The sequence below is a fragment of the Xenopus tropicalis genome, chromosome 9 (genome assembly GCF_000004195.4).
Source record: "Xenopus tropicalis strain Nigerian chromosome 9, UCB_Xtro_10.0, whole genome shotgun sequence".
Lineage (NCBI taxonomy): Eukaryota > Metazoa > Chordata > Amphibia > Anura > Pipidae > Xenopus > Xenopus tropicalis.
Genome location: NC_030685.2, coordinates 28,645,031 through 28,666,746, shown reverse-complemented (window position 1 = coordinate 28,666,746; position 21,716 = coordinate 28,645,031). Strand labels below are relative to the sequence as shown.

Genomic DNA, 21,716 nt, shown 5'->3' with positions numbered 1-21,716 from the left:
AGCTGTTCCCAAAATAATATCCGCTGTAGGAGAGGCACTTATCTCACCAACAGATATAGCTACAGAGTTCAGCAACTATTACTCTTCACTATATACATCTACCGCACACTACTCCAACCAGGAACTCCACGACTACCTCAACACACTCCCCCTACATAAACTTACATGCCAACAAACAAAGTACGTAGACTCCCCCATCACTCAATACGAAATAGCAGAAGCCATATTATCTTTCCCCCGGGCAAATCCCCAGGACCAGATGGTCTCATAATAGAATGGTATCGCACGCACATTAAAGAAATAGTCCCCAAACGACATGAAACACTAATGTCCTCCTTTGAAAGCTTCTCCTTCCCTAAATCTTTTTATGATGCAACCATAGTGGTCATACCCAAACCCTAGAAAAGATAAAACACTCTGCTCCTCATACAGACCAATATCCTTGCTCAACATGGAAATAAAAATCCTAGCCAAAATAATAATAATAACCACTCTTGTTGAACCAGACCAGACAGGGTTCATGCCATCCAAATCCACCAGCTTTAACCTGAGAAGACTCTTTCTCAACCTACAAATCCCACATGAAAACCCGGGCTCCAGATTAGTAGTGTCATTGGACACTGCCAAGGCCTTCGACTCTATTGAGTGGCTATACCTCTGGGAAGTCCTAACTAGAATGAAATTTGGCTCAACCTTTACTAAATGGATTAAACTAATGTATAGAGAACCTAAAGCTACAATCAGGGTAAATGAGATCCTATCTCCCACAATTGCACTCACCCGAGGCACCTGCAAGGGCTGCCCCCTCTCCCCACTTCTTTTCACATTAGCCATCGGACCCATGGCAATTGCAATTAGACACTCCCAACAAGTCAAAGGCCTCATATACAAAAGAGCTGAGGAAAAGATTTCACTATACGCAGACGACACCTTACTGTATCTTGCCGACCCCCACAACTCATTCACATAAGCAATTCAGATAATCAAGCACTTTGGCACGTTCTCGGGACTGCAAATTAATTGGGAAAAATCCATAACCTTCCCCTTAGATGGGCAAACACCACAAATGGCAGACCCAGAATGCACCCTCAAAATCGCAAATAACTTTAAATACCTAGGAATACACGTTACCAAAGACCCAGGCCTATTCCTGCAACATAACCTGTATCCACTGCACAACCGGTTTAAAGACACTCTTAAATTTTGGACAAAACTACCTTTAACGTTAATCGGGAGAATTAATACATGTAAAATGATTTTCTTGCCAAAATTTTTATATATTTTCAGTAACACCCCCAGCCAGATACCCAAAAAAGCCCTACAGGACATCGACCGGACACAGTCCGAATTCATCTGGGGAAACAAAACCCCCTCCCTTTCTAGACCAACGCTTAATGCCCCCCTAGACCACCTAGGACTCACATCCCCCAACTACGAAAGTATTTGACACTGAAAACCCAGCGTCACTATTAGAAGCTTTATATGCAACCTCTATTGAAAGCCTACACAATGCTCTTTACAGAAGCCGAAACGACATTAGCCCCCTACCACCAGTTCTAGATGCCACAAAGAGGGCATGGGACACTATGAGGCACCTCACTAACGCAACAGAGCTGCTATTGCCCGATACACCACTATGGGGCAATAGCAACCTTAAACATTTTGCGGCATTCCCAGAGGCAGCAACCTGGGCCAAAATAGGAATTAAGCGCATTGATCACTTAAACACAAATGGAGCCTTAAACATTCTTCTCAGTTATGCGAAGCTGCTTCTCGACCCGACCTGTCAGAGCTTAGATATGCGCAAATTACGCAAAGGTGTTTGGTCCCCATGGCTCGAATCCTCAGCAACTACCACTGAATGAAAACCAAAGATGTCCCCCCTAAAAAAACAATAAAAAAATAAGTTTAAAAAAAAAAAAAAACAGTTTTAGCTTTAACAATAATATACAGATATGGGATCTATTATTCGGAAAAACATTATTGGTAAAATATAAAAATTCCCTTTGACATAAACAATTTCTATTTTTTTTAAAGATTTGCTTTTTGCTGTAATAATAAGAAAGTACCTTATACTTGATGATAACTTAGCTACCATAAATCCATGTTGCTGGTTAAGGGGTTGTTTACCTTTAAATTTTAGTGTGATGTGATATTCTGAGAAAATTTTCAATTGGTTTTAATTTTTTATTATTTTAATTTCAAAAGCTATTTGTTTGCTAGGGTCTTGTTTATAGTACAGGTATAGGACCCATTATCCAGAATGCTCGGGACCAAGGGTATTCCGGATAAGGGATCTTTCCGTAATTTGGATCTTCATACCTTAAGTCTACTAAAAAATCAATAAAACTTTAATTAAACCCAATAGGATTGTTTAGCATCCAATAAGGATTAATCATATCTTAGTTGAGATCAAGTACAAGGTACTGTTTTATTATTACAGAGAAAAAGGAAATCAGTTTTAAAATTCGGAATAATTTGATTAAAATGGAGTCTATGGGAGATGGGCTTTCCGTAATTCGGAGCTTTCTGGATAATGGGTTTCCGGATAAGGGGTCCCATACCTGTATGTACTATTGGGTACTACTAAATAGAAAATTGCCATTTTAAGAATTAAAGGCCGCCTCCTGGAATCATAGGATTCACAGTGCACAAAAACAAGCCAAGGCAAACATACAAGCTAGGCCCCATCAGCCAATTAATGGACAGAGTTCTGCCTTTTGCTCACACACTTCTTCCTGTTACAGTTAGCAAAAACAGTTTTTTGCAAAAAAACCATGCCAGACTTGATTCATTTTTTATTTATTAAATGTGCTGCGTTAATTGGGAGGGTTGGTGTAGACTTCATTAGCCAGACACTGTAGTGAAGGGGGGATCTGAGGAACCTCATGTCTCATTGCCCTTTAAGTACAGTATGTGCCAGGTCAAAGGAAAGGGTCAAGAGGTGACTGATTGGTAAATACCTGGGATACCACAAAACTGATCGTGCATAAGTGAAGGAACGAGTAAACTGATGGTACAGGAAAGAGAGTATCTAAGTAGGGCAGGGGATACCATAGCTAAAGTTTAAGAAGTGGCTAGGGATGGGATATATGACAAGGCTTAGGTTTAGGTTGAAGCAGAACCAATGTTGTGGGGCTGATTACCTTGTTTATAAGAATGGAATATGTTTTATTTGTCCAAAGATATAGGTATAACATTATTTTTATTTCTTCTTTCTGTCTTAATTTTTGTGTTCATATAGTATATATATATTTCATAGAGTTTCAGATAATTGTCAGTCAGCTATATCTAGAAAATAATTGTTCACCCCCAGATCTTGCAATAGCTGGCTACTCCCATCCAGTGAGATGGGCCCTCTAAGGGACACAGCACCACATTTTTGGTCCACTTTAAAAATCAAGGTAAAACTTATTACAATTAATATCCACGGGGAGACTGATAATATTGCCTTTGCCTAGTCTTTTTTTTTTGTTTGGAGCTTTGTTAAGCATGTAGTGTTTGCCAGATGCCACAACAGGTGAAATCTAGAAATTGAAAAGCAGAATAATTCCTCGCTATCTGGCATGCATTTTAATCTTTCTTTTTAAACGGCAACCTGCACCTTTCAGGTGCAAAACAGCTATTTTTTTTCTTTCACATTCAGTCCAAATTCAAACTTTACGCCAATTCAAACAAATACGCTGAAATCTGTTCCTGGCTTCGTATCATAAACACTGAATTAATTAACTTATTTTTTGCACCTCCAACAGGATAATAACCATGTCAACACTCCTGGAGATAAAAAGCAGTGTGCTCAGGCAGGTGCAGAACCGGCAATCTTTTCGAAGGAGAGCAGAGATGGAATCCAGCAACTCAACTCAAGAGACTTGCAAAGTGCCAAGTGCTGACAGGTAACAGAAGTTTCTCTTAAGGAAAGATGCTTCCACGTATGTGTGTGTGTGTCTTCTTTCTTCAAGCTTTCTTTGCTGGTCTAAATAAAAATGATATTGCTCCAAACAGTAGGTCTGCAAGTAAAGGCCATATGTACTTTTATATGTCAGAAAATATTAATGTCAACTGCAGGAACTGCAATTTATGCGCAAGTGTCAAGAGAAGAGCAGCAAAAAAGCTGAAAATCCCAGAGGGATCGCCTGCCTTGGACTAGTGATGTGAGATACTGGAGAAAGCGTGTCTGTGATGTTTTATTAGGAACTTCATCTGTGTCTAGAGAAGAAAAAAGTCATTGGTGAATATAAATATAAAGGGAGGTTATGATTTTATAGGCTTGTTAGTTATATATGTAATGTTGACCTAAGACAACATGTGGCCATACTGGTGGACTGTACCAAGTGTACTAAATTCATTTGAGAGCTGAGGAGGCAATGGGGGATGACTTTCAACTGTAGCCCCATGTTTCTTGTATTGTACAGTTTATCGGTTGTCTGATTCAATATGTCAAGCCCTGGGGACTTTGTTTTGCTTTAAAAAAGTAAGGGTTTGCTACTACTTCGTAGAACTGGGTTGATTCTTTGTTTAGGTATCTGTCATCTTGACCTACAAGATTTATGTATTTGTTGATCCATGCTACGCTAAAGGGTTTAATTTGTTCATTACTTCTGTATAATGCATAAGAGCTGCCAATACAGTACATAGCAGACTGTATAAAGGTTTATTTACAGCACTTTGAAATATAAGCATATGTTAGGAGATGAAAAGATGTTCTTTAATGTAACGGCTTCATGCAGAAAGCCAAGTTTTTATGAAAATAGTCTGATGTGAGTGCTGTTTGGGCAGTCAGAATATAGGATTACTGTATATTTTGTGCTACAGTAAATAGAACAGGATAGCCTGAATAGTTATATACAGCCATTCATTGGCTAAAGATTATCCCCCATATGTAATAAAAGGCACTAAGCTTGCCCAGGAACAGTAACTCTTAGCAAACAATAAGTTGTTTGCTTTCAAAAAGGTGCTACTTTCTGGTTGCTATAGGTTACTGATCCTGGGCAAACTTAGCGACATTTATTACATAACCCTGTATATACAGTATCTCACTTTTTACTTACGTTATTTTGTCTTCAAGTATATGTATCAAATTCCTATATTTGTTACTGTGTGAAATTCTTATATTTGTTAATGTGGCTGAGGTTACAATGGATCCGTTATACTTCATTATAATCATTTAGGGCCCTTGAATGTGGAAGAGGTGTTTATATCAAACTCTTTACAGAGACACAGATCCAAGAAATACTTGCCTGGCAGTGATGGCATGATAACTGTGAAGAGTCAGGCACCCCTTAACTCCCAGCGGTAATTATTAACCATCCTGATCTATAACGTATATATTAATGACTTTAGGGAATGACATTTCTTGGGGCACCCCTGAAACTAGCTGCATATACAGGTATGGGATCCATTATCCAGAAAGCTCAGATTTATCTCCCACAGCCTCCATTTTAATCAAATAATTCAGATTTTTAAAATTGATTCTCTGTTATTATAAAACAGTACCTTGAACTTGATGCCATCTAAGATATAATTAATCCATATCGGAGGTAAAACAGTTCTGTTGGGTTTATTATTATTTAGTAAATGTAAGGGGCACATTTACTAACCCACGAACGGGCCGAATGCGTCCAATTGCGTTTTTTTCGTAATGATTGGTAATTTTGCGATTTTTGCGTAAAAACGCGAGTTTTTCGGCGTCTTTATGATTTTTGCATAAAAACACGAGTTTTTTGGCGTCATTACGAAAGTTGCGCAAAGTTGCGATTTTTTCGTAGCGTTAAAACTTGCGCGAAACGTCGCGCCTTTTAAGTTTTAACGCTACGAAAAAGGCGCGACTTTGCGCGCAAGTGTTAACGCTACGAAAAAATCGCGACTTTGCGCAACTTTCGTAAAGACGCCAAAAAACTCACGTTTTTACGCAAAAATCGTAAAGATGCCGAAAAACTCGCGTTATAACGCAAAAATCGTAAAGACGCCGAAAAAAATCGCAAAAAATACAAAAAAGTTGCAAAATGTTCGTTTCCAATCGGAATTTTTCCAATTCGGATTCAAAATCGTGTCTTAGTGAATCAGCCCCTAAGACCCTTTAACCAGAAAACCCCAAGTCTTGCGCATTCTGGATAATGGGTTGTATACCTGTAATGTCTTGGGGCTGAGGTCCAGTGTTAGAGTAAATTGTATCTGAAGGCTTACAGAATGTCTTCTGTATCCAATTCCATTATTAGCTAATTGGGCAGTAGGGGCTTGATAGCAATTTTGTAAACAATGCTACAGTTTGTGCTTCTTGGTATGAGAAGTATTCTAACATTAATACCTCTTCAAGCAAATTATCAGAGAAAGACAGGATATGATTTATTTAATCTGTAATATAAGTGGATCAGTTTACTATTATTACAATTATTTTTAATTCTGCAGAGTTTCTTCATGTATATAATCTCATTTGTAATGACTAATATGTACTAACATATATTTATTTACTTATTTGGATAAGGTAATTATTGCAATGTAACATTTATTAAAGATCTTAAGTCCTTGAATTTATCTTCAAGTTCAGCAAAATGCGACTAATTGATTGTAGTTCGGAGGGTATTGCTGCAGCTACTTGTAGCTAAAATCTGTTGTACATTTTGTGCATTTTGCCATAATTGTGAAAGTAGGCTTTTAAGAAAAGAATGGGTAAAGCCGATGTAAACAGAATGATTAACTTTGCTATGTCTTAATTAGAAAAGTGGAGCTTGCGTGACATGTAAATTGCTGGCACTGTCAAAGGGGAAAAACAAACAGCAACAGAATCTGTGACCAGAGAAGGAAATTTGTGTCTTGTTCACAGAAAACAGAAAATTATATGTGTATTATAAATTCAATTCACATTAAAAACCCAGGTGTGTGTAGTTTCAAATTTGGGGTCTGTCTGTAGGAGAGGAGGGGCAGTAACGTTTCTTAAAGGTAAGTGTCCTTATGTAGCATTGGTCGTAAGTCGTTATCTATTCTTCTCAGCTCTTAAAGTTTTGGATTATATTTTACTATAATAGATACCTGTCTGTATTGTAGGAGGATCTCCCTTGTTATAAGGGCTGACACCATTCTTGTGAAAAATGGCCATCTTGTTTGAATGGCAAGGAAGTGGATATGGAAAGGGACTGGGCTATGATCCAAATGGGACGGGACTCGATATATCGGCAGAGCTGTCAACCAACCCCATGTCATGAGGGAGATAATGAGCCAGTCTTGTTTTTTTATGCCTTAATTTCTTCTCTCACTAAATGATAACATTTAAAAAGTTCTTAAAAAGGCTTGGGGTGGATCATTATCTCACTCATGACATGAAGTTGATTGACAGCTCTGTATTGGGCCCAATCAAGCTGCAATTTTATCAGTTTGGCGGGTTGAGGGGGGGCAGAGAAAAAGGGCCAGGGATTGAGGGCAGCCCGGGGATGTAACTCAGGTAATGACAAATTTACTGGCCAGTAAATTTGTAATACTGATCCCGGCGATTGGCTGATCACCTCCTTAATTTTGGAGAGTCCTGTCAGGTTTTCCAAATTGTGAAAACCAGGCAGGCAGTTTTGACCCCGACAGCCCTTCCGAAAACCAGGCTGGTCAAAACCCGAAATCAGGCAACTCCCAGGGTTATTGAGGGAAAACCCTCTGTCTGGGTCAAAACCGAAATCAGGCAACTCCCGTGATTATTGGGGGAAAACCGTCTGTCCAGGTCAAAACCGAAATCGGCAACTCCCAGGTTATTGGGGGAATTGGCAGCTCTGTTAATGTAGCAGTAACAGGCCAGGTATTTAGGGTGACAGATAGGAAATCTCATTCAGGTTTTATGCTGAACAGATTTGTTTGGGAACTTTGTAAAATACATTGTAAATTGTACATTTATAAATCCTGTGTTTTATATTTTCTGTTTCTAATTTTATTTCTAGAGTAATAGAAATGGTAATGCAAAATGTGTTTTTTCTATTTGTAAATTTGTCAGCACTTCTAAGAAAACTTTTTTCTCTAACAAATATTTGGAATATAATGTTTTGGGCTTAATCCTGCACATTCAGAAAACTTTTTTTTCTTATTTTGCTTAGAGTATTTTAAAGGAAGAGAATTGCATGCCTTAATAATTAATATTTGAGAATTACTTAGCAGGCCATATTGTGATCTGGAGGTCACAAATAGGTACAAATGAGGGGTATAGAAACATGAGAACCATTATATGAATTTTGTATTTAGGGGTTTCTTTCTTTTATTCGTTCTTTCGTATGGGCTATTCATATTTGCTACTTTTTTGAGTTTCTATAATATCTGCGAGAAAGCTTAAATTTGAAATTTAATTGTATAGGCATTTGTATATTAAAGACCAAACACTGCCACTTTAATGCTGTGGAATTCTGTGCAAATTCTCACATATTTCTAAAGCTGCGTAATGATTGCATGAAGATGTGTAACCGAGTGTAAAAATCTGTAAATGGAGGAGTTAGCTCGAGAAAAGGCATGTGAAGAGCCGTGTTAACTGGCTGAGTTCCACCTCTTTTCATGCCAGAATTCCTTTGCCTCCTTTATTGTGTTACACCAGGTATAGAGCAATGTAAAAAAAAGTCCATCATTTTATGTGTTACTTTGGTCTAGAGAACGTGCCAGGCTTTTTCTTGTATATAGAAAGATATAGTACTTTGTATATAAATATCAATTATCTACAATGGATCTGGTTCTTGTACTTGTTCTGCACCTTGCTTATTGAAATAAACATCCATACATTTTTCCTTACCCATTCATGTCTGCAGATGTCTGTTATATAGCCTTACCGTAAATCATGAACCTAATAGATAGGATTGCCACAAACCTGATATTTTACTGATCTCGCCATTAAAACACCTGCCAAGGCCAGGGCCGGAATTATTATTGTTACCTGTAAATTTGTAATACCCTTAAATGAGCCCCTGGCCCGATCCTGATCTGCCCCAATCTTACCTGTTTTCTTCCTGGATCTGCTCTATAACTTGGAACCCTCTGGCCACCCTCGCATTGTAGCTCTGGCCCTTTTACATAACTACCCTGGCGACCCTGCCCACACACCACCAGGGTGGTTAAAGTTTTTTAGAAAGGTGGCAACTCTAAGCACCCCCCTTTATGGTTCATGTCATACTGTGTATTTTATCTGAAGAAGTCCCAAGCCACTCTTGCTGCCTCCCATTGTTTAACAGGAATCCACTGGACATTACAATTACTGGCAATTCTTGGGCCAAAAGCGCTAACGTGTGTTTTGTGTAAAAAATGCCAATCCTGGTGCTGTCGGTAGTTCCTATTTAAATCAATAGGGGACAGCCGGGGCTTGTGAAACTTACTAAACAAATAGATGGGTCACAGATAGGCTCATAATGAAGCTTGTTTACCCTATAACTAGTCAATACATTGCCTTCAGTTTAATTCTGTGTTACCTTTTGAGAAAAGTGACCTACAAATAAACACATTTATGCATGCCATAAATCTAATTGTGCCATAAGCCTAGTGTAAGGAAATGCATACACATGCTTATCATATTTGTCAAAGTAACTTGATGGGGAAAGCTTGTTTTGTCATACTTTCTAGGCTAGCTTGGCATGATAAAATATTCATCAGACTGAGGCTAAATGATAATTATATGCATTACATTACCACCTTTACATCTGTTATCTGCAATGCTGCTCTTTAGTTCACGCAACCAGATATTAATTGTTTAAAGCAACTAATAGCCGAGCAAATGATATGTCACTCTTCCCCGCTAGGTTCAACTGGAGATAAATAGCTGCTATCTCAGAAGAACAATGACTGACTTGGTGGCTTTTGCATATTTTTAGCACACTGTGTTTTGCTTTGTGCCTAATTGTGTGGCATTTGTGCCTAATAACAGGTTCTCAGATAGATTGCAGTTACATAAACAAGACTTAAAGGGGAACTCCACCCAAACACAACTTAAGCTTTTTGAAAAGTAGACATAATTTCAAGCAACTTTGCAATAAAAATATGCAGCCTTTTCATGATTTTTAATGTACAGGTATGGGACCTGTTATCCCGAATTCTCGGGACCTGGGGTTTTCTGGATAAGGAATCTTTCTGTAATTTGGATCTCAATAACTTAGTTCTGCTAAAAATCATTTAAACATTAAATAAACCCAATAGGATTGTTTTGCCTCCAATAAGGATTAATTATATCTTAGTTGGGATCAAGTACAAGGTTCTGTTTTATTATTACAGAGAAAAAGGAAATCATTTTTAAAGATTAGAATTATTTGCTTATAATGGAGTCTATGGGAGATGGACTTTCCATACTTCAGAACTTTCTGGATAATGGGTTTCTGGATAAGGGGTCCTATACCTGTTATAATATGGTTTGGAACAGTTACTTTAGCCTGGGCCCTCTGTTCTTCTGCTGATCTGGTTGACCACTTTTAAAAAAAATGTAACAATAGTTGACCATTCTCATCCCGCATCCTCCAAATCCCACAATTCCCTGCACAAGTGATGTCAATAAGGAAAGTAACATAGTTAGTTACATAGTTACATAGGGTTGAAAAAAGACCAGTGTCCATCAAGTTCAACCCATCCAAGTAAACCCAGCACCCACAACCCACACCTACCAATCTATACACTCGCATACATAAACTATAAATACAACCACTAGTACTAACTGTAGATATTAGTATCACAATAGCCTTGGATATTCTGATTGATCAAGAACTCATCCAGGCCCCTCTTAAAGACATTAACAGAATCTGCCATTACCACATCACTAGGAAGGGCATTCCACAACCTCACTGCCCTCACCGTGAAAAACCACCTACGCTGCTTCAAATGGAAGCTCCGTTCCTCTAATCTAAAGGGGTGACCTCTGGTGCGTTGATTGTTTTTATGGGAAAAAAGTACATCCCCCAACTGCCTATAATCCCCTCTAATGTACTTGTACAGAGTAATCATGTCCCCTCGCAAGCGCCTCTTTTCCAGAGAAAACAACCTCAACCTCGACAGTCTCACCTCATAGTTTAAATCTTCCATCCCCTTAACCAGTTTAGTTGCAGTCTCTGCACTCTCTCCAGCTCATTAATATCCTTCTTAAGGACTGGAGCCCAAAACTGCACTGCATACTCAAGGTGAGGCCTTACCAGGGACCTATAAAGGGGCAAAATTATGTTCTCATCCCTTGAGTCAATGCCCTTTTTTATACAAGACAGCACTTTATTTGCTGTAGTAGCCACAGAATGACACTGCCTGGAATTAGACAACTTGTTATCAACAAAAACCCCTAGATCCTTCTCCATTAAGGATACCCCCAACACACTACCATTCAGTAGATAGTTAGCGTTTATATTATTTCTACCAAAGTGCATAACTTTGCACTTATCAACATTGAACCTCATTTTCCAGTTTACAATGCAATGCATTGTAGGTTATGTAGTTCCTGCATGCTGTCTGTAAGCTGTGGAGAAGTTTCAATTTAAAACATCAATGTTTTAGTCCCTCCTCCCTGCCTGAATTTTAAATGCTGCAGAAAGAGAACTGTTTTGAAGTTGGATTTCACCATATAAAAATGGTATTTATTCTTACTTTTTGAAGGAACAGATATCAGTGATAGGCATATTAGGGTTTTCTGTGTTGTGTGGGGATCTTTAACAAATATTGGTTTGGAAGCCAAAGTTCCCCTATAACTTTGGCTTCCCCTCTAATGTGTAACGTGCATTTTTGAGTGTCACTATATTTTTTACCCACAATGCATTTTTTTTACCACAATTCCAGTTTAAATTAAGCCATGAGGTGTTGATGTGCCTGGCCCAATTTTGGAATTAAACGAAAACATTAAAACACTTAATTGGGCAAGTGCTATGATGTGAATCGAACGCCATTGTGCGGGAAGTTTTTGGCGTTAAGATGTTGTAATCTCGGCTCGGCTTAAAAATGATGTCTGCGCACGATCCTCTAGCTGCAAGTTTATTACAGGCATGGAAAACCGTTACCCAGAGAGTTCCGAATTATCGGACGGCCATCTCCCATCGACTCCATTACAAGCAATAATTCTCATTTGTAAAAATTATTTTCCTTGTACTTGATAAAGACTAAGATATCATGTATCCTTATTGGAGGCAAAACAATCCTATTGGTGTTAATGAATGTTTAAATGATTTTTGAGTAGACTTGAAGTACAGAGGTCCAAATTCCGGAAAGCCCCCTTATTCAGAAAACCCAGGTCCTGAACATTTTGGATAACAGGTCCCCATACCTGTATGTCTGTTGACACAGGCCATTGTGAGAACCCTGGAGCTATTGCCATCTTTTGCCTTTCAACCCAAATTAACCATATAGCAGTGATTAGATGTCCAAGTAAAGTCAAGTGATGTATAATTCTTGCTCGAGAATATTATTAATATGAATCAGAAGTGATTATCGCTAGAGAAAAACAGTGTTTGTGCCAAAACCCTTAGAAATTACTCTGTAATGGCTTTCGCCAGCCCCAGGGTATCAGTTCTTAGTGATCAATGTTCCTTTACCTCTATGACACACTAGTCCAACTTGCTTTAGAGTCTTGTACAAGTTCCAGTTCCATGATCCATCTTATATTGTATTGTTACTTTTGCTTTTAATAAGAAAATTACAGCTACATCATTTGGGTTTGTTTTTTATAATACTCCTACTATATTTAGTTATAATCCCTATTCTTTTTAACATTTGCCAAGTGGTAAATGTGCAGGTTAATATGTATGTGGCCTATTGATTGTTTGGAAAGCTTTTCTGCTTCCCTATTCTCCAGCAAACTCTTTTCTACTTTCCAAAGGTTCTTGCTGAAATGCCAAGAAACTCTTTTCATACACATGAGTGGGATGATCTTTAACTGAAGCCAGAAAAATAATGCTAGTTATTTACAATGCTTCATTTAGATTTAGCTACCAAATGGATGCTTAAAATCTGATGGATAAGATCTTTTTTTAATAAACCTCTATAAAACTTTTTCTAACTTAAAGGGGAAGTCCCACCAAAGATTGACAAGTTTACATATTACAAGCAAATGAAGTTCTAAGGAAACTACCAATATACATTTTTAAATATTTTTCAATAGTTTTAAAGTTGCCTCCTGTCATATCATTGCAGCATTTATTGGTCAGCTCTTCTCCACTCAAGACTCCATTTCCCACAATGCCTTGCATGTTCTGTGAATAACATGAGACTGCAAGGTATCATGGGAGCTGGAGTCGTGGATTCAGGAGAACTCGCTTCTGCTGTTTTGTTCATTTACACTTCTAAAACTCTCATAGCAATGAATAGAAGATTAATTCTTCTGTGGTGAGCTTTAATCTCACATTTTGATAAATCTACTCTTTTGTCAAAAACCATTTAAACTTGAAATAAACCCAATAGGATTGTTTTACCTCCAATGAAGATTCAGTTTATCTTAGTTGGGATCAAGTACAAGATACTGTTTTATTATTACAGAGAAAAATTGCAACATTTTTAACATTAGATTTATTGCTTAAAATGTACTTTGTGGGAGGTGACCTTCCCACTATTCAGAGCTTGGATAACAGGTTTCTTATTTACTGGCAATTTACCAGCAGTGTAATCACAGGCCCACCTCTGCTGCCCATTTCCCTGCCCAGTCCGCCAATTTCCTGGCCTATTCACCCAGCATCATTCACCTTTTCCCCACCCAGTTCACCCATTTCCTGCCCCTCATGTCATAGTCCCACCCTCAAATGGCATCACAGCCTGCCCCCAACCCGAATGGCTGGTATTACGAATGAGAAAAGGAGCCAACTCTACATTAAAATGAATAGAGAGGTTTGGAAAATCAAAGATTTTGATACTGATACTAATAGTGCTATATACAGTTATACATATACACATCTGGTAACCCTAAGATACACAGCCAAACCATTACCCCTAGGAAAGGAATGCTGCACTAGATGCACCAGCTGCAGGGTCATCTCAACATAATTTGTGTCCCTTGATAAAATAAAGAAAGGTCACCATAAAAGTATTCTGCAATTGGTCTTTTTAAGGTTTTTTTGTTTGAGATTTTTAAGTTAATTAGAAGCTGATTAAGTTAAGTAGCAGCTAATTATTTACTGTACATACTGCAATTGCTTTAGATATTTAAGTTTCCCCATTGGGACCAGCTTCAGAGTTTGGAAACAAAGAGAAAATGTTCTTTATACAAAATACTACCCCAAGGCTGATGCTCTTTAAAGGGGTTGCTCACCTTTAAAATAACTTGTAGAATGATTGAGACAGTTTGCAATTGGTCTTCATATTGTTTTTATGGTTTTTCAGTTAATAAGCTTTGTAGTCATCAGCTTTCTAGTTTGTTATTTTAGCAGCTGGTCTCTAGGGTCACACAGTGGTTTGAATAAGTGACTGGAATAAAATAAGATAATACAAGTGTACCCTAATGAAGCAGTTTTTGCAAGTTGGGGGTCAGTCACCTGCTTTTGAAAGCAAAGGAAAATAATTCAAGAACTATAAAGTATGAAGACCAGTTGCAGAGTTGCTAGGAATAGGACATTCTAAAAATACTAAAAGTTATATTAAAGGTAAACCACCACTTTAAAGAATATACTAGTCCACTAGCTAGTTTATTGGAGCACACCACCATCATCCTGCGGCTTGTGCTGAGTAAATATATGATGGTGCACTTCTTGACACCCAGGGAAACTATTCCTTTTAGAGAATAATGGGTTAAATAGAACTTATCTCAAAAATCTGCAGATATTAGTGTAGCGTTATTCCTATATGCATGTCAGATGAGTCAGCTCTGTATAATGGAAAGATCTATATTCTTCTTACTTTTATTGCACACAGCTACCCTTAGCAGTCTTTGGCTCCAGACTCTCCCAGTGCTTTGAAAAGAGGAATCCAGTAGCCATATACATAAAAGGTCCCTAAGCTGATCATTTCCATGCTATCCCCCATGCAACTATTACCTGCCTGCACAGGCATATTAAATCGATTAATACTCTACCTTTAGCTGCAAAATAAAATTATTTTAGTAAAATAAATGTTTTTTTTCCCATCTTCTTCCTAGCAGCTCTGAGAAATAATCTGAATGCTCTCTGATGTGTTCACATTTTTACATTTAATGTGACTCTCAGAGGAAGATAAAAACAACCGCGGACTGTTTGGTGTGCTCTAAACTGGTGTTAATGAATGTCTGCTTTCCCTGCATACATTAATGTTACCCTTCAAGAAAGTCCAGACAAATTGGAAGGCGCGCTTCACTATAGATGAGGGTTGTCAGGGAAACAAAATGCATCACACAGCGAAGCGAGGAGTTCCTGTGGCCCCGCTGTGCCAGTACATTCCAGAACCTTTCATATGCTCCCCGGCTTCCCATGCCGCTCTCATTACTCTGCACAGTGATAACATTTATATATCAGATCTGCTTGTTTGAACCTGAAAATCCTATATCAGGTATCATTTGAAACATTCTCATGGAGCAACATTTACGATGCATGTATGTTATAGCAGCAATTATTGGTATGGTAGAAAAGAATGGGCTTACAGTCATAAAGCACCCACCTATGCAAGATGGCATTTGTTATTCATTAAAGAGAAACTCACAAGGGTGGCTGCTGCCATTGATTCCAATGCATCAAAACAAATGCAGTTGTACAAGTTCACATTTCAGACATTGTTAAAATTGTTGCTGCTAAAAAATTTTATAGTGGGTTTTACACCACTTCCAATGTGCCTATTGATGCAACCCACTATGGGAATTCTGGAATTGCCACCATGTTCAGGGTGGCAGTAGCCTCAGGGTTCCCTGGTGTCAATAGGTGCCCTTGCGCAGGATTCTTTAGAAGAGGCAAGATGTAAGCAATGGCTTAAAGAGGTTGCTAACCTATAAATTAACTTTTAGAATGACATAGATATGGGGGGCATTTACCTTTTTTTTTTAAAATTTTTTTGGTTCAGGGATTTTGATGGCAAAACACGATTTTGCCTTGAAAAAAACATGATTTTTCTCACTTTATTATGCAACAAAACTGAGACAATTCTGAATGCAAAAATAGACAATCTAAAACCTGTCTAAATAATGTAGCAGTCAGTGGCAGATGTCCCTTTTACAACCTTTCTTTGCTTTGTGGTTTTAAAGGTTGCTGGGTTTTTATGACACTGGTTTTTGTGCAACATTATGAAAAACTTGGGATTTTTGTGCAGCAAACTAGAAGAGTTGCAGATTTTATGTTTTTTTACACAACTTTTTTCGTTTGTGCATTTACAATTTGGATCTTTTGATAAATGACTAGACATTTGCGGTTTCAAATAACTCTAAAATCTGAATATTGATAAATGCCCCCCATAGATATACTCTGAGAAAATTTGCAGTGGGTTTGTATATTTAATTTTTGGGGGTTTATCAGTTATAAAGCTTTTTGTTCAGTAGCTCTCTAGTTTGGAAATTCGGCAGCTATTTGGTTGCTATGGTATTGCTTACCTTAGCAACCAGGCAATGATTTGAATGAGAGGCTAAAATATGAATAGGAGGGGGCCTAAATAGACAGATAAATATATATAGTAAGAACAATAATAAAAGTGTAGCCTCACAGAGCTGCTGGGGTCAGTGAAAGTTGGAAAGATGCAAAAGAGGGAGAGGAAGGCAAAAATAAATAATGAAGACCAATTGCAAAGTTGTTAGTTATAGGACATTCTTTAACATACTTCGTATAACAAAAGTTGACTTAAACGTGAACCACCCTTTTAAGTGCATATCTATGGAATTGCAAGGACAGCCTCAGTAAGTTATTAGTGTATATTGGTATATATATTAGTGTGCCTGCACTTGCGGCTGTATTTAAATAAATACATATGGAACACATATCAATATGAAACTTGCCCAAAAGAGTACATCATACTTACTTATTTTTCTCACTGATTATTCTACATTCTCCCTTCATTATGCTGTGCATTGTGCAAAATTTCCACACAAATCATGACCCACCAATCTCATGTGACAAATTCTAATCATTTAGTCACACAAAAAATGGCGGAATGTCACACTTTGTAATTCCTGCCCAGAGCATTGTAGTAGTGCATCTGTGAGCTTACTGTTGGTGGAGTGATAAAACCCGGGAGCTCTGACCTGCCAGGGGGCAACAATAAGCTTTACCTTAAAACTCACACTGTGGCCAGAGAAGAGAAAGTGCACCATGTTCACACATATAATCTGCCTCAGTCAGGATTTGCTTCACACGGGTAAGAACTAAAAGTATGCTTATGTTTTGGGTTTGTTCCTGCTGATGCTCCTATATAAAATTTCCTGCAGACTCTGTCAGCAAAAAAAGGTAATGGTACTCTCTGGGTAAAAGTGAAACTAGGAAATCCAGTTGCAAAATTTGACGGTAAGAAAATGTCATTTATCTCTGTCAATCCCAGTGGCTCTCTAACTCTTGTTGACTGCAGCTTTTAGCAACCACAGGAGCCTGAGAGGTGCAGAATTAAAATAACTAGGGTTTATTTGGGGTTTTTTTTGCCTGTTACTTCACCAAGCCCAATTCCAGCATGGTGACAGAGTGATGTTTTTGTGCCATTAGAGGCTATTATCTCTGGTATATGTGTAAATTATTGAGAACGTCAGGGAGATATTAGCACTGGGATTTACTAGCTTACCAGAACTTGGAATACTTTTTATTAAAGGGCAAGTTAACTTTCAGTATGATATAGAATTAACAATTCTAGCAACTTTATAATCGGTCTCCTTTTTTTTAAAGCTGTCTCCTATCCAGATGATCATGCTATATCACATTTTCTTTTAAGAATGTAGGGGCACATAACATTGGCCAGTACCCCTAATGGCACCCCTTAGTACCCCTTTCATATCTGTGTATGGAGCATTCCTCAGCTCCCATATAGGTATACAGGTAACTAGGCATGAGATGAATATTCTGCACATAAAACTCAAATTAAATTAAATTGTCAAATAAAGAAAAAGATTAAATACAACTGCTTTAACTGGTTTACAGCTCAGCCCCTTTACTTTTCCAACTAAGATTATAACTAAACTTATTCATAGTTGCACTACCCAATAATCAAAGTTTTTGGAGTAATTACCGCTTGGGTAGAGCAGAAATGGAGTGTTTCATATTATTTTTCTGGGCGCTGAATAAAAGGAAGAGCTTTCTGTTGAAGTGTTATTAAACAGCAGGGTATAATTTGTGTATAAAAAGTCTTTGTTCAAACTGGGCTTTCTAAAAAAAGTGACACAAAGCTCACTCGGTGGCACACAGTTATTCATTCTGATGTAATTTGTAGCCTTTTCTGTTTGTCCATCAAAGTGGCACATAGCTTGGTCCTTGGACAATTGTACACAGTGGGGTAGTGCTGATAAAATGGATTTCTTGTAAGATGTGCATCGCATTCGTAAATTATTATAATTAACAAAATGCAAAGGAGTCTAGTGGGGAAAAGTTCCTCTGCAATGGCAGTTTTCTTACCAGAAATAAGAGAAACTGATTGCATAATAGTTGGGTATGGGAAGTCCATCAAATCACTGCTTTCATAACTCTAGGGGTACTGCTGCTCAAAGTACTTTACAGAAAATGTCTCACCATAATGAGGATTGATGTTAAATGACACTCATTGGTGCATAATGACATTTTGCCCACTTAATATGGAGCTAATCAGAAAAGTTGCATTTATGTATAGATTATATTGAAATCAGACATCTGACTGATTGGTATGAGTTACTAAAACTGGTGCAAACTTTGTTGCACAGCAGTGCATCGCCATGTTTAAACTTGTCACAGGTATCCCTTGTTCCAGTATAAGATAAGCCTTAAACTGCACAGTAGAATCAGAAGAATTGCTGTACAGGGGTGACGCTGGGCCCAGCCACCCTGATGCCTGACACTTACCTTTTCAGCATCAAAGTGGGTCAAAAAAGAAACACATAGCAAGGGCAGAAAGCTTGATTGCACTTTCTGCACCAGAAGAACCAAATGTTTGGTTTAATAACCAGAATTTTTAGCTATTTAAGGAACTTCTTTTTGCCAGCCTTGGTAACTTGAGGCAAGATCCTTATATTAAACAGTTAATGCACCACTCAGGGCAGCCTAGTGAATAACTGGAACAGGTTTATACAGACAATGGGTAACTTTAGTTGTCAGATAGGAAGTTATTTTGTGTGTGTGATGGGGGAATTAAGATCCCAGGAACTCAACATCTACTTAATTGCAGGGTCCGATAATGTTTGTTGTAAAACTTGTTCTATAGAGATTAATTTGTTACACTTTGGGCAAGTCCCTTGTATTTAATCACTGCTGGGAGGCCCCCTCCTGGTGTTTAACCCAGTGGATGTGTTTGTCCTATAGATTCTCTCTCAGATCGTGTGCTTAAGTTATCCTTTGCTCAAGCCTCTCATAAGAGAGTGTAGAGAATTCCAGGAAACCCATTAAGCTGGCCATACACGCATTGATAATATCGTATGAAACCTCGTTTCGTACGATATTCGGTGCGTGTATGGCAAGTCAGTGAGTCGACCGGTATCGCAGGAGGCTGCTGATATCGGTCGACTCACCGATCGGCCAGGTCAGAAAATTTTGATCGGGCGCCATAGAAGGCGCCTGAGCAAAATCTGCCGTCAGGGCTGAATCGGCAGAAGGAGGTAGAAATCCTATTGTTTCTACCTCCTTATCTGCTGTTTCAGCCCTGACGGTGTGTGGCGGATCTGACGATGTTTCGTGCGACCGATGGTCGCACGAAACATCATCAGATCGCCACGTGTGTGGCCACCTTTAGACATGTAGTGGGGGCAATTCTTAATTAGTTGCTAGGGCCCAGCCACCAAGGAGGCCTATGAAGGCAGTGAGCCATGAACCTGGCCCCTGGGTTAATTAATTCATATGTGTCACCATGATTTATGATTAAATGCTGCATTTTCATTGTTTTGAGGACAGTACATATTGCATATCAGTTCCAGTTCTTCGTGCCAGAAACAGCATTGTCATATCATTTATTAGGCTCAAGCCATGTGTGTGGCTGAGGTAATACCTACTGCAGGCACCTGTTAAAAGACCTGTAACCCCACACACAAAAATGTAATCAGTGAACAGCCTCTTTGAAATATTTCAATACCTGTCACTCTGGTTGTCCAGAGGTTAATAGTAAGGCTGCAGCCCAATGACACTTTAATGTGAATGTACAACACTATGACACTACACTCGGGGACCATGAGATACCAATAAATATTGTCATATACCGCAGATTTTAGCCACATTGTATAACTAATGCACCATGGACTGTGATTTTGTTCAAATGTCAAAAACAAATAAAGTTTAAGTTGGAAAAAAAATAGTAAGGCTGCAGCATCCCCTTAATCACTTAGATTTCCTTCTCCTCCTGTAACCCACTCGGCCCCGTTTGACTTCTGGCTTGTGGGCATGCTCAGTTCTAAGCTCAGATTACTAAACATGCCCTCCAGTCTAGCAGCCAGTACATTGCTGGTTACAGTTGTGTAAATTTTTGTAAATCAGACCCAATTGTGTCAGGCTTAATGCCCTCTTGCAACCGCAGTGGCACTTGGATTCTGGAAAAAAAAAGATGCATTGTAGGGAAAAAAACAAGACAATTGCACTTTGCTTACTGCACTTGGGGATGTAAATTAGCCTTCATATATACTGGAGCAAGCACTCTAGTGAATGACACTTTTACACTGGTAACCTGCTGTTCCTTTTCATACATTAAAGAGCAATTGTGATTGTACATGAGCTCATGAGCTAATGACTTTCAAAATTTGCTCTCCTTATATGCTCTTTACACTACTAAATCTGGTGCAGGATCCATGATCACCCTATTCCTGCAAAATACCAGGATTCAGGTTAAAGCGGAACTCTGACTTTAGAACCAAAATTTGTTACAGAACCCCACACAAACACAGAAACCCCTAATATACCTTAATATACCTATCACTGTAATCTGTTCCTTAGAAAAGTAATAAAAATGCTACAAAAAAGTGTTAAAATACATCTGCAAAACTGTTCATTTTCTGAATCATTTGAAATCCTGGCAGGAGAGGAGGGACTAAAATATTGATGTTACAAATTGTAACAACTGCTTTGCAGCCTACAGACAGCATGCAGGAACTACATAACCCACAATGCATTGTGCTGTGATGTTATTTTCCCTATTGACTTCATGTGTGCATGAAACTTCGTGGAATTTTGATGATACAGGCTGAGGACAGTCGACTACTGTTACTACTGTTACATTTTTTTTTTTTAATTCTCAAAGTAGTCAGCCAGATCAGCAGCAGAACAGGGGCTAGGCTTAGGTAACTGTTCCAAACCATATTATTACATTAAAAATCATGAAAAGGCTGCATATCTTTAGCTGATGGATATTGTAAAGTTGCTTGACACAATGGGGGAGATTTATTAAGACATTTATTAAGAACGCTCGGAGAATAAATTATCGTATTTTCGACGCCTGCTCGACTTTTCCGTACGCTTGCGTGACTTTTTCGTACGCTTGCGCAAAATATTCCGAAAGGTTCTGCTGCTGTTTACAATTGTTCGGTACGAAAATTCCGTGACTTTCGGATCGCCAATACGATATTATCGTGACATAATACGATTTTTTCGTAAGCATTTTCGTGATATTTGCGATCTTCAGAAATTATTGTATCCAATGCGAATTTTTCCCATTTGGGATTCGAACTCGTGTTTTAATAAATCGGCCCCTATGTTTACTTTTTAAAAAGCTTAACTTGTGTTTGC

At 38.3% G+C, this 21,716-nt stretch overlaps 1 protein-coding gene across 2 annotated transcripts in view; it reads left to right on the top strand.

Annotated features, from left to right (window-relative positions):
* The window catches only part of baiap3 (BAI1-associated protein 3), a 204,620-nt gene that overhangs the window by 102,809 nt on the left and 80,095 nt on the right, over positions 1-21,716 (top strand). For both annotated transcript variants that reach the window (XM_031893220.1, XM_002938415.5), the window contains exon 2: positions 3,753-3,893. In XM_031893220.1, coding sequence (XP_031749080.1) covers positions 3,763-3,893 — 131 coding nt within the window. In that variant the 5' untranslated portion in view covers positions 3,753-3,762. The remainder of the gene's footprint in view (positions 1-3,752; positions 3,894-21,716) is intronic.